Here is a 16,179-nt window from a genome sequence, read left to right as displayed (position 1 = left end):
AGCTGTGCCACCGGAGATTCTGGGTTTGAGCCCAGGCTCTGTCGCAGCCAGCCGCGACCGGGAGGACAATGGGGGCGACGCACAATTGGCTCAGCGTTGTCCGGGTTAGGCAGGATTTGGCCGGCAGGGATATCCTTGTCTCATCGTGCACTAGCGACTCCTGTGGCGGGCCGGGCGCAGTGCATGCTGACCAGGTCGCCAGGTGTACGGTGTTTCCTCTGACACATTGGTGCGGCTGGCTTCCAAGTTGGATGTGCATTGTGTCAAGAAGCAGTTGGGTTTGTGTTACGGAGGACGCATGGCTCTCGACCTTCGCCTCTCCTGAGTCTGTACGGGAGTTCCAGCGATGAGACAAGACTGTAACTACTACCAATTGGATACCATGAAAAAGGGCTAAAAATAAAAGAAAACCATTTTGCAATTATGTTAGCACAGCTGCAAACTGTTGTCCTGATTTAAGAATCAATAAAACTTGCCTCCTTCAGACTAGTTGAGTATCTGGTGTATCAGCATTTGTGGGTTCGATTACAGACTCAAAATGGCCAGAAACAAAGTACTTTGTTCTGAAACTCGTACATGACAAACATAATGTAGAATGTCATATAAAACATGTCTGAAATAGAATATGCCTCAGAATGAAATGTCACAACCAACAGTGCAAGGTCTAAACCCTTAACTTCAATTTAGATGCAACCACCAGCTTAGGTTGGAGATGGGGCTATCAGGTGTGTTCGACCGTGGATCTACTTTTTCATTTTGCCAAGTTCAGTACAGTGTTACCTTGAATGCCTTTCCATCCAATTAGTATGGACTGTCTGAGAGCATCTGAAGGAATAGGAGGTATAATCTGACCTGAAATACACACGAAACAGAGCAACCATGTAGACAGACAGACAGACAGACAGACAGACAGACAGACAGACAGACAGACAGACAGACAGACAGACAGACAGACAGACAGACAGACAATGTCACAAAAGTCACTCATGAATATAATGAATGTATTCTTTCTGATGCAACAAAAGTTTTCCCTAATGTCTGAGGAAAACTAGTTTTTCTGGTCTTTGACTTCTGTCTTTGTCTCCGGCACCGCTCTCCTTCTATCTCTCTCCATCCCTCCATCCCTCCTTCTTTCTCTCCCTCCTATTGTGCCCATCCTGGTAAATGATTAGTAAGCCCAGGAATGAATGTGTGCAAAGCCTCTTCCTTCAGATCGGCTTAGCGAGCAGGAAGCTTAAACACACCTCAGTCACTGCCCAACGCACAACACACACACACACACGGACGACAAATACGAACGGTGCACACACAAACAAGGAGGCATACACAGATGCACACACAGCATACTCAAACACATGCACACACACACACACACACAAACGCACAAAAAAAGTAATCTCAGACAAGCCAACAGTCCCACAACACATTTGTTCACCCAAACACAAGTTACACATACTGTATCTCTACCCACACACCACACACACACACACACCACAAACACCACACACACACACACACACACACACACACACACACACACACACACACACACACACACACACACACACACACACACACACACCCTGCTCACACAAAGACTATACACTCTGCCACTGCTCTCTGTCAGCCTAAATCTCAGCTCATCAGATTGAATCCTCTCTGCCAGGTCCAACCAATAAAAGCCCCAGATTTTCTATTAGCTGTAAACCCTTTCCTGTGGTGGAGTAGATTAGGACTCGGTAAACACAGAGCAAACACACCCACATCACATCACATTGGCCCGTGCGTGTATGCGTGGGTTTTTGTGTGTATTATGCAGCGGGATGCCTGTGTTAGCATTAGCAGGCTATAGGGATGAGCAGGTAAAGCCGTGAGACGTGCTGTCCATTGTAATGATGAGGAGAGGACGTGATCTGGATCAGCCAAGCCTGGGTGTGCAGTATGGGGATGCTACCTACCTTTTTGTCTATGCTGTGTTGAGGTTTGTGTGTGCAAGGGGGATTTGAATATTAACATAAGCATAATGTGTAGTGGGTTTAATTTATATTCACGGTGTCTATATAAAAACACATTATGCAGCCTCAGTGTGTAACAGAGTTGTCCAGCCTCAGTGTGTAACAGAGTTGTCCAGGCTCAGTGTGTAACAGAGTTGTCCAGCCTCAGTGTGTAACAGAGTTGTTCAGCCTCTGTGTGTAACAGAGTTGTCAAGCCTCAGTGTGTAACAGAGTTGTCCAGCCTCAGTATGTAACAGAGTTGTCCAGCCTCTGTGTGTAACAGAGTTGACCAGCCTCAGTGTGTAACAGCGTTGTCCAGGCTCTGTGTGTAACAGAGTTGTCCTGCCTCAGTGTGTAACATCCATGTGTATTTGCTGGTCTGTGTGCAGAACAGGTTTCTGGATTTTCATGCTAAATTCATCACGATTCAGCAGGGCCTCTCTCTCACTCAGTCTCTTTCCCTCCCCATTACTTTCTCTCCCTCACCCCTGGTAGGTGTATTCAGAGTAGGGAGGAGATGAGCCATCAACATTGTGCGAACTGCATACTGTTCTATCATACCTACAGTAGCAGCCAACACACAGACGACCACTGCACATCGTCTAGTCTTGTTCCGATTCCCCAGGCTACACGTTCACACATAGAAACACTGACTACACTGACTACACTGACTAAACCCCTACACCAACAAGTTACACACTAAGCAAACATCCCAGCTCATGTACTCCTGTTGTACCATCCTCTGTCTGCACCAGTGTGAGTTTGTTGGCCTGAGCTTTGTCCTGACAGTGTTTTCAATTGTTCTAATTGGTCAGCTCAATGGTGTGTGTAGAAGGTCAGGGACAGCATGTACTCTCCTAAAGCAGATACAACTCCCTCAGCTAGGACATAACCCTATCATAATCACCCTCATTTCACTTTCTGCAGCCCACACACACACACACACACGTGTGCACACACACGAACACACATGCAGGCATGTATGCACACACACACACAAACACGCACGGACACACATGCGCACGCACACACACACACATGGCCGTGTCCTGATACCCACACTTGCGTTCTAAATAGTAGGCATTTTAGGTATGCAAAAATATAACATTTTATAGTATGTGACATTTCTGAAATTGAGTATGCTTTAAATGCCAGGATGTCATACTCATTTTGGTTTTTCATCTAGTAGAATTCACTGCACACTATTGAGGAAGAGAATCCTCTTTCGAGACCTACTTGTGTTCGACAACAGCTGATAATCAGATAAGGGGACGTGCTCTACCAAAATGAACGAATTGTGGGATTCAGCACAATTGCACATTAGATGACGCCTTCACAGTATGGATGAGTTGAATATGTTGCATGACATTTGGGCTTACTACATTTTTTCATCTTTTTACTAAACAGTCCGTACTAAGTAGTATGTAGTATGATTAGTACACAGCATGCCGTTTAAGTAAGTAGTAGGTAAGCCAGATTTCGGATATGGCCAGTAACCTTAATATTAGTAGAGATATTTAGCAGCACAATTACAAATACATTCAGCAGTGACATGGAATCTTTGACAGAGTAATTCCTGTGCTCCTCCTCCAGTTACCCTGTATATGCCCTGAAATGTTGGTTTCCGGTTGTACTGTGTGTGTACTGGTACTTGTTTGTGATTGCTAGTTTTTATGTGTGTATTACTATAATATATAACAACAACAGTGCTTTTGGTTTGGATCATTGATGAAGTAAAAATGTTATTTGATTTGCGGTCTTGGTTCTTGGTTTGGTCATTAATGAAGTAGTTTTGATTTGATTTGCGTTCTTAGTGCTTGGTTTGGATCATTGATGGAGTGGAGTTTTGATTTCTGGTCCAATAGCTGACCCTTCTGCAGTATCTTACAGCCAAAAGCATAGTATTATACTACACTGAACAAAAATACAAATGCAACATGTAAAGTGCTGGTCCCATGTTTCATGAGTGAAATAAAAGATCCCAGAAATGTTCTCTACATACCAAAAAGTTATGTCTCTCATATTTTGTGCATAAATTAGTTTTCATCCCTGTTAGTGAGCATTTCTCCTTTGTCAAGACAACCAACAAGTCAGTTCATAACATTTCTGCCCTGCTAGAGCTGCCCCGGTAAGTGGAAATGTCTAGGAGCAACAACGGCTCAGCTGAAACGCGTAGCGCATAAAAATCATCTGTCCTATGTTGCAACACTCACTACCGAGTTCCAAACTGCCTCTGGAAGCAACGTCAAGAACTGTTCGTCGGGAGCTTTATGAAATGGGTTTCCATGGCCTAGCAGCCACACTCAAGTCTAAGATCCCCATGCACAATACCAAGCGTCGACTGGAGTGATGTAAAGCTCGCCACCATTGGACTCTGGAGCAGTGGAAACGCATTCTCTGGAGTGATCAATTATGCTTCATCATCTGGCAGCCTGCGAATCTGGGTTTGGCGGATGCCAGGAGAACGCTACCTGCCCCAATGCATAGTGCCAACTGTAAAGATTAGTGGAGGAGGAATAATGGTCTGGAGCTGTTTTTCATGGTTCGAGCCCCTTAGTTCCAGTGAAGGGATATCTTAACCCTACAGCATACAATGACATTCTAGATGATTCTCTGCTTCCAACTTTGTGGCAACAGTTTGGGGAAGGCCCTTTCCTGTTTCAGCATGACAATTCCCCTGTGCACAAAGCAAGGTCTATACAGAAATGGTTTGTTGAGATTGTTGTGGAGGAACTTGACTGGTCTGCACAGAGCCCTGACCTCAAACCCGATCGAAACACCTTTGGGATGAATTGGAACGGTGACTGCGAGCCAGTCCTAATCGCCCAACATCAGTGCCCGACCTCACTAATGCTCTTGTGGCTGAATGGAAGCAAGTCTTCGCCGCAATGTTCCAACATCTAGTGTAAAGCCTTCCCAGAAGAGTGGAGGCCGTTATAGCAGCAAAGGGGGCACCAACTCCATATTAATGCTCATAATTCTGGAATGAAATGTTTGACGATCAGGTGTCCACATACTTTTGGTCAGGTAGTGAATCTGTGAGGAACAGATGCATGTCTGTATTCCCAGGTAGTGAATCTGTGAGGAACAGATGCATGTCTGTATTCCCAGGTAGTGAATCTGTGAGGAACAGATGCATGTCTGTATTCCCAGGTAGTGAATCTGTGAGGAACAGATGCATGTCTGTATTCCCAGGTAGTGAATCTGTGAGGAACAGATGCATGTCTGTATTCCCAGTCATGTGAAACCCATACATCAGGGCCTAATGGATTTATTTCAATTGACTGATTTCCTCAGATGAACTGTAACTCACTAACATCTTTCAAATTGTTGTATGTTGTGTTTATGTTTTGTTCAGTGTATAATATCTAAGCATATAAAATGAAACAACGGCAAACACAACAACAATGGTTTGTTTGTTTGTTCCATGCAGACGTTCTGTGAGTGTGTACCCAGCACCTCCCAGCTTAAACACCGCTGGTCAGACTCAGACACAGTCAGAGACACCCCATCACCCACCAAGGTAAGAACACAGACTTACACAGACTCACGCAGACTCACACAGACTCACACACACAGACACACACACACACGCACACGCACACGCACACGCACACGCACACGCACACGCACACACACACACACACACACACACACACACACACACCCACTTAGAACACACCTTGATATCATATCTCACATACACCAAAACATATACTATCGCCCAATCTGCAATCTTTTACCATACAATTCACACTATGAAATAATGTATTATAATGATAATTTCTAACAGGTTAGCTCTTACTTCTTAAAATAATGGTTCATTATATGGTATTTTCCATTTGTGGTGAAATGCATTTATGTTTGGATGTAAATCATCTAGTTTAATATAGCTCATCATGTGACTAAAGGTAAGGTGAGTCTTCAGGTCTCAGGCACAATTACATTGATTCACAAAGTTCTTATTTCAGCCATTGTCACAGATGGAGATTTGAAGTGTCCTCATGAAGAGGAGGGATAGGAGAGGAGAGAAGAGGAGAGGAGAGGAGAAGAGAGGAGCGGATATGAGGGGAGAGGAAAGGATAGGAGAGAAGAAGAGAGGAGTGGAGAGGATATGAGAGGAGAGGATAGGAGAGTGGAGAGGATGGGAGAGGAGAAGAGAGGAGAGGATATGAGAGGAGAGGATGACTAAAGCATGTCCCTGTCATTAGCTGTACAGAACTGCACAGCGCGGCTCAAGGGATCTCATGGCATATGTATGCTCTCTCTGTCTTTGCCTGTCTCGCTTCCTCTTTCTCCATGTTTCATTCCCTATCCATCCCTCACTCCACCTCCCCCTCTCCCCATCCATGTCGCGCTCTCTTTTTCTCTCTGAGGAGAGCAGGATGAATACTGAGGAGCTCATCTACATGGAGGATTAGCGCTCCTTCACAATGCCCTCCTTGCCCCGTCAGTGTCTCCATCACCATGGCGATCGCGTTCAGGGGATTATCAGATATTAAAAGTCACATCTGAGTGCAGAGCAGAAGAGGTGGCAAAACCTGACTCTAAAGAAATACCCAAATTAACCGTGGATTAAGTTTGTGCTGCTTTGCACTTAAAGACGGAAATGATTGTAACAGGATCTGAGTGCGTGTGGGATGGTACAGAATATGTGTGTGTGGAGGTCTGTGGGTTCTGTATGTAACAAGATAGAATGTGGGTGCGTGTGTCTGCATGTGCGTGCGTGCATCACAGGAGGCCGCTGAGGGGAGAACTGATCATAATAATGGCCGGAATGGAGTTAATGAAATGGCATCAAACATACGGAAACCATGTATTTGATACCATTCCACCTATTCCGCTCCAGCCGTTACCACGAGCCCATCCTCCCCAATTAAGGTGCCATCAATAATGGTGTATCTCCAATGGTTTTCTACTTATCTAATGACAGGATGAAGACCGTCATCCAGCTATCAGCCTAGGACGTGGTGGTCCTAACTCCCAGTGTGTGTCTGGGAGTTAGGGGGGGGGGGGGACGGGACATAAAGAGAGAGAGACACAGGATCTGGCTAAAAATACTTTATTCAGTTATAGAACCCATTGCCCTTTATGGTTGTGAGGTCTGGGGTCCGCTCACCAACCAAGAATTGACGAAATTGGGCAAACACCAAATTGAAACTCTGCATGCAGAATTCTGCAAAAATATCCTCTGTGTACAACGTAAAACACCAAATAATGCATGCAGAGCAGAATTAGGCCGATACCCGATAATTATCAATATCCAGAAAAGAGACGTTAAATTCTACAACCATCTAAAAGGAAGCGATTCCCAAACCTTCCATAACAAAGCCATCACCTACAGAGAGATGAACCACCCACATCACTACAACACTGTATATAGACATAATATGACATTTGAAATGTCTATATTCTTTTGGAACTTCTGTGAGTGTAATGTTTACTGTTAATTTTAATTGTTTATTTCACTTTTGTTTATTATCTATTTTACTTGCTTTGGCAATGTTAACATATGTTTCCCATGCCAATAAAGCCCTTGAATTGAATGTAATTGAATTGAATTGAGAGAGAGCGAGAGAGAGGGGGGCAGAGAGAGAAAGAGCCCCATTGAATTAATAGAGAGAGAGAGAGAGAGAGAGAGAGAGAGAGAGAGAGAGAGAGAGAGAAAACGTGTCTGAATCCAGTCAATAATTACAGAGTGGCTTCCTACTGAGAGATGGAGAGACTCATTAACAAAAGCACTGTTTAGACAGGGTTTGAGTGGTTTAGCTTGGCTCAATGGAATTATACAGACAGAAATTGTATTGTGTGTGTTTGGGGATGGGGGGGGTCTCTCTGAGTGGATGTAGTACTGTACGTAAGAGGTGTAGGGGGGGGTGAAGAGTGTTCCATTTGTTCCTTCCCTTGTGTGTCACACGTTAAAGAACGTAGATCAGCTCAGATCACCATCTCCTTGTCAATCCAGCTCCCCCTTTTCACTCTGCCTGTATGTACTGGTCTCCCATCCAGGGTTTTAGCCAATGCCCTGCTTAGCTTTGATATGTGTCAATGGTTACTATCAATGTACTATTGTGATTATTGAGAGATCCCCTAATAACTAAATAATACACTGAGAGTACAAAACATCATCTACACTGATTGAAGTGGATTTAACAAGTGACATCAATGAGGGACCATAGCTTTCACCTGGATTCACCTGGCCAGTCTATGACATGGAAAGAGCAGGTGTACACTCACTGTTGCTATTGAAGTCATTACAATGGGTACGTTTGACAGAACAGATCAAATGTAGCCATACTTTACAAGTCATATATCATCAATTAGACTATTTATGCCTAGATAGCGTTTGCAAAGTCATTCTTTCAGCTATAGCTAACAGCTATTGTTTCAAATTCAACCCAAGGTTCAACTAAAAATACACAGTACATATACAGAGCCCTCAGAAAGTATTCACACCCCTTTACTTTTTCCACATTTTGTTGTGTTACAGCCTGAATTTAAAATTGATGAAATTGAGATTATTTTGTCACTGCCTACACACATTACCCCGTAATTTGAAAGTGGAATAGTGTTTTTTGCAATTTTTACTTATTAATAAAAAATTAAAGCTAAAATCGATTGTCAATAAGTATTCAACCCCTTTGTAATGGCAAGCCTAAATAAGTTTAGGAGTAAAAATGTGCTTAACAACTCACATAATACGGGCTCCTGAGTGGTGCAGTGGTCTAAGGCACTGCATCTCAGTGCTAGAGGCATCACTACAGACACCTTGGTTCGATTCCAGGCTGTATCACAACTGGCCGTGATTGGGAGTCCCATAGGGCAGTGCACAATTGGCCCAGCGTTGTACGAGTTTGCCGTTGTAGGCCGTCATTGTAAATAAGAATTTGTTCTTAACTGACTTGCCTGGTTAAATTAAATAATAAATACATTTAAAAATAAGTTGCATGGACTCATTCTGTGAGACTTACCCAGAAAGAGTCACAGTGGTAATCTGCCAAAGGTGCTTCTACTAAGTATTGATTTAAAGGTGTGAATACTTATGTAATTGACATATAAAGCACATGCAAGTGCAAGCACACAGGTACTCGCACACACCACAAACGCTGCTTGACATGCAGAATGTCATTTGATTGTTCTTTGCCTGCATGTCGACTGAGAGACATACAATGGTAGAGTAGGACATACTTCTCTCCTCTCCTCTCTCCCATACGCACATAGTAATTAAGATGAAGAGATGAAGATCACTTTATTGGTCAATTGCACGCAAGGACCAACTGAAATTTCACTTCCGCTTCAAACCCAACCCCTCCGAAAGACACACATACATAAACAGGTTTTGGAGCGGGTGCTGCCACACTTGGTGCCCAGGGAGCTGTTGCTGTGAGGGTTAAGTGCCTTGCTCAAGGACACAACAGCAGGCAATAGCATCTAACATTTTGAGACCAGCAATCCTTTGGTTGCCAGCTCACTTCCCGATAGATTACTCAGTTGGACCTGGGATTCAAACTGACAACCCTCTGGTTGCATGCTCGCATCTCTAACTGCTAGGCTACCTGCCGCCCTAAAAAGTATGTTTAATTGTCACATACACCGTGGCAAGATGGCTACCAATTGTCAAATCTTTTTCTCTCACTTTTTTCTTCATACTTTCTCACTCGCTCTGCCTCTCACACTTTCTAACTCTCTTTGCTTCTCATTCTTTCTGCCTCCCTCTCTCTTTCTCTAGCTTACTCTCCCCTTCTCTCTCCCATACTCTCTCTTCCCTTCTCTATATCTCTCTGAGGTGGGAGTGAGAATTTAACCTGTTTCCCTGCTGTGTTCATCCCCAGAGGTATTTTAAACTGGGACTCTGGCTCAGATTCTCCTCAATACGCTACATACTGTATCTCTTCTCTTCATAAACAACATATGTTGCAGAAAACATGTTTTCTATCGGGCTTTTTCCAACTTTCAGACTTTTGATTAAAATACATTTGTGTGTTGGGTTTTGATGCAGAAGTAGTGTATGGTGGTTAATGAGCTCTGGGAAAGAGACATTGCTCATAACAAACATTAGTTAATAAAAGACGGATTGTGAAATGTGATGCCTCAAAATATTGAAATCCTGTAAACAGCACTAATCTTCAATTATAGAGCAACAAGAACAAAAAAATGTCTATCTGTAGATTTAACATTCCACTTTTATTTTGTCCCTCCCTCCATCCCACCTTCCCTCCCTCCCTGTAGAGGATGAGCTGCAGCTACCTCCTGTGCACCATCCTCCTCTTCGTCGCTGTCCTTCTGGCCGTCACGGCAACCGGCACCATCCTCTTCATGAACCACTACCAGGCCCCGCCCATGTCTGACGGCCCACCCCACATCTCAACCAATCCGGATGAGGCCAACGCCCTGGTAACCGTGGAGAGGGGCGACGGCTCGCGCATCAATATCTTCATCGACCCCAACTGTCCCGACTACAACGGGAACTTCCTACGCCTGGAAGGTGTGCAGACATCGCTGCTCCACTCGCTGACCGACCACGACACCGACCTGAAGTCGGTCAAAGGTCAAGACCGGGCGCTGCTGGTCAACCTAGCTGAGGAGGTGGCCAAACTGTCGGCCCACGCTGGTCAGCTGAAGATGGACTACGAGTCTCTGAGACGAGGCCAGGGGAGTCTGGGGCAGGACCTGAACACACTGCAGACAGAGCAGGGACGCCTCATACAAGTAAGCTAGTATTTAATTTTTTGTATGTTTTATTTAACCTTTATTTAACCAGAAAGGGCTCATTGAGATTTGAAATCTCTTTTTCAAGAGCATCCTGGCCAAGATAGGCAGCACCAAGTCATTACACAATTACAGACAGATATGAAAAACTACAGGTAATCTAGTAAAAACCATAGAATTCACAAGAATATAACAAAATCATAAAACAGCTAATTAAAACATTGACAGGTCAGGGAATAAGCCTCAAAATCCTTCATCAATGATTTAAAAACACCAATCGGGACAAGTTCTTCCAGTTTAAAAGTATTTTGTAAGGCGTTCCAAGCTAAGGGCGCAGTGTACATAAAATCCCTTTTACCAAATTCAGTTTGGACATTTGGAACAAAGAGAGTACCCACCACATTTCTGTGTCATAGGCTTCGTAAGGATAGGACCAAGGCGCAGCGGGTAAAGTGCTCATACTTAATTTATTCAATGAAAACACTTAAACAAAATAAACAAACGACGAAAAACAGTTCCATAAGGCATCCAGGCTATACAGAAAATAACCACCCACAAAACACAAGTGAAACAACATCAACTAAATACGGCCTCCAATTAGAGACAACTACAACCAGCTGCCTCTAATTGGAGGTCATGCCCAAAAACCAACATAGAAAACTAGAATTTAACAATAGATATTGAAAACATAGAACAAAACTCAAAAACACCAAAACACACAAAACAAACACCCCCTGCCACACCCTGACCATACTATAATGACAAATAACCCCTTTTACTGGTCAGGACGTGACAGTACCCCCCCCCCCCCCTCCCCCCCAAAGGTGCAGACCCCGAATGCACCTCGAACAAAACCCCACAAAAACAACCCCAAACCTAAAGGGAGGGAAGGGAGGGTTGCAGACCACCGCTGAAGGCTCTGGGTTGCAGATCACCGCTGAAGGCTCTGGGTTGCAGACCACCGCTGAAGGCTCTGGGTTGCAGACCACCGCTGTAGGTTCCGGACTGTAGGCCGTCTCAGCAGGTTCCGGACTGTAGGCCGTCTCAGCAGGTTCCGGACTGTAGGCCGTCTCAGCAGGTTCCGGACGGGGAACTGTCGCCGGAAGCTCTGGACGGGGAACTGTCGCCGGAAGCTCTGGACGGGGAACTGTCGCCGGAAGCTCTGGACGGGGAACTGTCGCCGGCAGCTCTGGAAGGGGAACTGTCGCAGGCAGCTCTGGACTGGGAATGCGCACTGGAGGGAGAGTGCGAGGAGCAGGAATCGGTCTCACCGGACTGGGGAGACGCACTAAAGGCCGAGTGCTCACAGCAGGCACTGGCTGTACCGGGTTATGGAGGCGCACTGGAGGCTTGATGCGTGGGGCTGGCATAGGAGGTGCCAGACTAGTAACACGCACCTCAGGGTGAGTGCGAGGAGCAGAAATTGGTCTCACCGGACTGGGGAGATGCACTAAAGGCCGAGTGCTCACAGCAGGCACTGGCTGTACCAGGTTATGGATGCGCACTGGAGGCTTGATGCGTGGGGCTGGTATAGGAGGTGCCAGACTAGTAACACGCACCTCAGGGTGAGTGTGGGGAGCAGGAACAGGACGTACTGGGCTATGGAGGCGCACCGGAGATCTGGAGCTCAGGGCTGGCACACACCGTCCTGGCTGGATGGTCACTGTAGCCCGGCATGGGCGGAGCACTGGCACAGGGCGAACTGGGCTGTGCTGGGGAATGAGGGCTGCTGTGCGTAGAGCAGGCGCAAGGTAAACTGGGCCGAGGAGACGCACTGGAGACCAGATCTGTTGTGCCGGCGCACTTCTTCCTGGCTGCCGGCCAACTCTCGCCCTTTAATGCTGAGGAGCCCGTACCGACCGCACCGGGCTGTAGCTGCGCACTGGCGACACAGTGCGTATCTCCGCATAACAAGGTGCTTGCTTGATCCGTCGCTCCCCATAATAAGCACGGGGAGTTGGCTCAGGTCTCCACCCTGACTCTGCCAAACTCCCCGTGTGCCCCCCCCTCTCGGCCTCATGTAGCTCCCTTAGTTTCATCTCCCAGAAACGTCGTTCTGCCTCCCAAGTCCATCCTTTTCCTCGGTGCTCCAATCCCCGCTGCTTGGTCCTTGTTTGGTGGGTGGTTCTGTCATAGGCGTCGTAAGGATAGGACCAAGGCGCCGCGGGTAAAGTGCTCATACTTAATTTATTCGATGAACACACTTAACCCTTTCACACGTACCATCACACGGGGTGTGATCGTTCTACAGTGGTCCCTGAAGCGTACGATCACACCCCGTGTGATTAGAACACTCATTTAGAACGCTCATTTAGAATGGCCAGTTATGTCCAGAATGTGAGCAGTTTATTTTTGGATGCAATGTTCAGATATTCACAGAAGTATCTATAGCATAACACAATCATCCTAACTGGAAAAATGTAGGCTACATTTGCCCTAGCGCTAACTGAGGAAAGATTGACGCAACACAAGCGGTCATATTTTCTAACTCTCGGCTGACGTAAACTATACCATGAATTAGCTAATAGCAATTACTATGTATAATTAATCACATCACGAGTGAGCTCACCATTGATCGAAATAATTAGGTAAAACACTTTCTAGAAATTGAAAGTAATCCGTCGATTAGTTTCAGCGCGCAGCCATGCATTTTTTCCTCACAGAAACCGAAGATAATAAGAGAAGACAAGATGAGTTTGGTCTGTTTACAGTATGCATGTTGAAGGGGTGTGTCATCTACTGTCGTTCACATCCCACCATTAATTTGCAGAAGTCATCAAAAAATGAGTGAACTCTTACTCACCTCATTTTGTTATAACATCTTTGGTCAAACGGATGATTACGTGAAACCCAGAATGCATTGTATGTCAACAAACATGGCTCCATACAGATAGCTGGAATTAGCTTAGCTCATCATAATCAGTACAACCTTCAAAACATTATTTTACACACATACTATGCGCCCATTACAATTTCTGCAAAAATCGGAATGCATGATTTATCACGGGTAATTGAAAAACGTCAATAAAATACTAAATATATCAATAATACCACACAAAACATTTTCTGATAGTGATTTATTGATACAAATGGCGCGTGCAGGCAGTCAATCACGGTAACCTCTCACTCCCACTCTGAGCCATTCAGTGTTGTTGTTCATGTAACAATCACATCCTGGAATGGAGAGAACGTTCGAACATCACATGCATAAAAAAACTCACGCTGAGGCGACCGTTAGAGATATTTGGAACTCACACGTGAAAGGGTTAAACAAAATAAACAAACGACGAAAAACAGTTCCATAAGGCATCCAGGCTATACAGAAAATAACCACCCACAAAACACAAGTGAAACAACATCAACTAAATATGGCCTCTAATTAGAGACAACTACAACCAGCTTCCTCTAATTGGAGGTCATGCCCAAAAACCAACATAGAAATAGAAAACTAGAATTTAACCATAGATATAGAAAACATAGAACAAAACTCAAAAACACCAAACACACAAAACAAACACCCCCTGCCACGCCCTGACCATACTATAATGACAAATAACCCCTTTTATTGGTCAGGGCGTGACATTCTGAACAATAAATATTCCCAAATAAAATGGTAGTAAACCCAAAATGACTTTGTAAATAAAAGTATACCAGAGACTGAGCCTACGATTTACTAGAGAAGGCCAGCCAACCCTGGTATATAAAGTGCAGTGGTGCGTAAGGGTTTTGCAGTTTAAAATAAATCTCAATGCTCCATGGTAAAGGGTGTCAATTGATCTCAAACACTGAGCAGAGGCATTCATATATAAAATATCCCCATAGTCTAGTAAAGGCATAAATGTGGCTTACACTAGCCTCCTTCTGGCTTCAAAATAAAAACAGGCCTTATTCTTAAGCTTCAATTGACACAAGGTATGTTGAACAGTATAAAAAGCAGTTTGCAAGTTCTGGAAAGCTTTTGTGGGAGACGAGGCACAACAATAAATAACAGTATCATCAGCATAAAAGTGAACTTGAGCATTTTGCACATTTTTGTCGCAGTTATTTACATAAATAGTGTGCCCCAGAGCCCTGGGGCACACCATTACAGACAGACAATTTAACAGACATAGGCCCATCAAATTGAGTGCACTGAGTTCTATCAGACAGATAGTTATCAAACCATGCAACTGCATGTTCCGAAATACCTATGCTCGACAATCTCTGCCTCAATATAGCATGATCAACTGTATCAAAAGCCTTAGAGAGATCAATAAAAAGTGAGACACAGTGCTGTTTTTTGTCAAGGGCTTCAGTGATATCATTTAAAAACTTCATGGCTGTTGTAATTGTTCTATGCTTCTTCCTGATGCCCGATTGGTACATTGTTATTTTTTTATTTATTTCACCTTTATTTAACCAGGTAGGCTAGTTGAGAACAAGTTCTCATTTGCAACTGCGACCTGGCCAAAATAAAGCATAGCAATTCGACACATACAAAAACACAGAGTTACACATGGAGTAAACAAAACATACAGTCAATAATACAGTAGAACAAAAGAAAACAAAAAGTCTATATACAGTGAGTGCAAATGAGGTAAGTTAAGGCAATAAATAGGCCATGGTGGCGAAGTAATTACAATATAGCAATTAAACACTGGAATGGAAGACGTGCAGAAGATGAATGTGCAAGTAGAGATACTGGGGTGCAAAGGAGCAAGATAAATAAATAAATACAGTATGGGGATGAGGTAGGTAGATAGATGGGCTGTTTACAGATGGGCTATGTAAAGGTGCAGTGATCTGTGAGCTGCTCTGAGAGCTGGTGCTTAAAGCTAGTGAGGGAGATATGAGTCTCCAGCTTCAGAGATTTTTTCAGTTCGTTCCAGTCATTGGCAGCAGAGAACTGGAAGGAAAGACGACCAAAGGAGGAATTGGCTTTGGGGGTGACCAGTGAGATATACCTGCTGGAGCGTGTGCTACGAGTGGGTGCTGCTATGGTGACCAGTGAGCTGAGATAAGGCGGTGCTTTACCTAGCAGAGACTTGAAGATAACCCGTAGCCAGTGGGTTTGGCGACGAGTATGAAGCGAGGGCCAACCAACGAGAGCGTACAGGTCGCAATGGTGGGTAGTGTATGGGGCTTTGGTGACAAAACGGATGGCACTGTGATAGACTGCATCCAATTTGTTGAGTAGAGTGTTGGAGGCTATTTTATAGATGACATCACCGAAGTCAAGGATCGGTAGGATGGTCAGTTTTACGAGGGTATGTTTGGCAGCATGAGTGAAGGATGCTTTGTTGCGATATAGGAAGCCAATTCTAGATTTAATTTTGGATTGGAGATGCTTAATGTGAGTCTGGAAGGAGAGTTTACAGTCTAACCAGACACCTAGATATTTGTAGTTGTCCACATATTCTAAGTCAGAGCAATCCAGAGTAGTGATGCTGGACGGGCGAGCAGGTGCGGGCAGTGATCGATTGAATGGCATGCATTT

At 44.6% G+C, this 16,179-nt stretch overlaps 1 protein-coding gene across 2 annotated transcripts in view; it reads left to right on the top strand.

The window, feature by feature from the left end:
• LOC115159794 (fibrinogen C domain-containing protein 1) overlaps positions 1-16,179 on the top strand; it is a 240,664-nt gene that overhangs the window by 45,678 nt on the left and 178,807 nt on the right. Inside the window, exons 2-3 of one of the 2 annotated variants that reach the window (XM_029709851.1) lie at positions 5,428-5,517; positions 10,224-10,703. In XM_029709851.1, the coding sequence (XP_029565711.1) occupies positions 5,428-5,517; positions 10,224-10,703 (570 nt within the window). The remainder of the gene's footprint in view (positions 1-5,427; positions 5,518-10,223; positions 10,704-16,179) is intronic. The other variant, XM_029709852.1, reaches the window with a different exon arrangement.

Source organism: Salmo trutta, chromosome 23 (genome assembly GCF_901001165.1).
Source record: "Salmo trutta chromosome 23, fSalTru1.1, whole genome shotgun sequence".
Classification (NCBI taxonomy): Eukaryota; Metazoa; Chordata; class Actinopteri; order Salmoniformes; family Salmonidae; genus Salmo; species Salmo trutta.
Note: the sequence above shows the minus strand (reverse complement) of the source record. Positions and strands in the feature narration are given on the sequence as shown.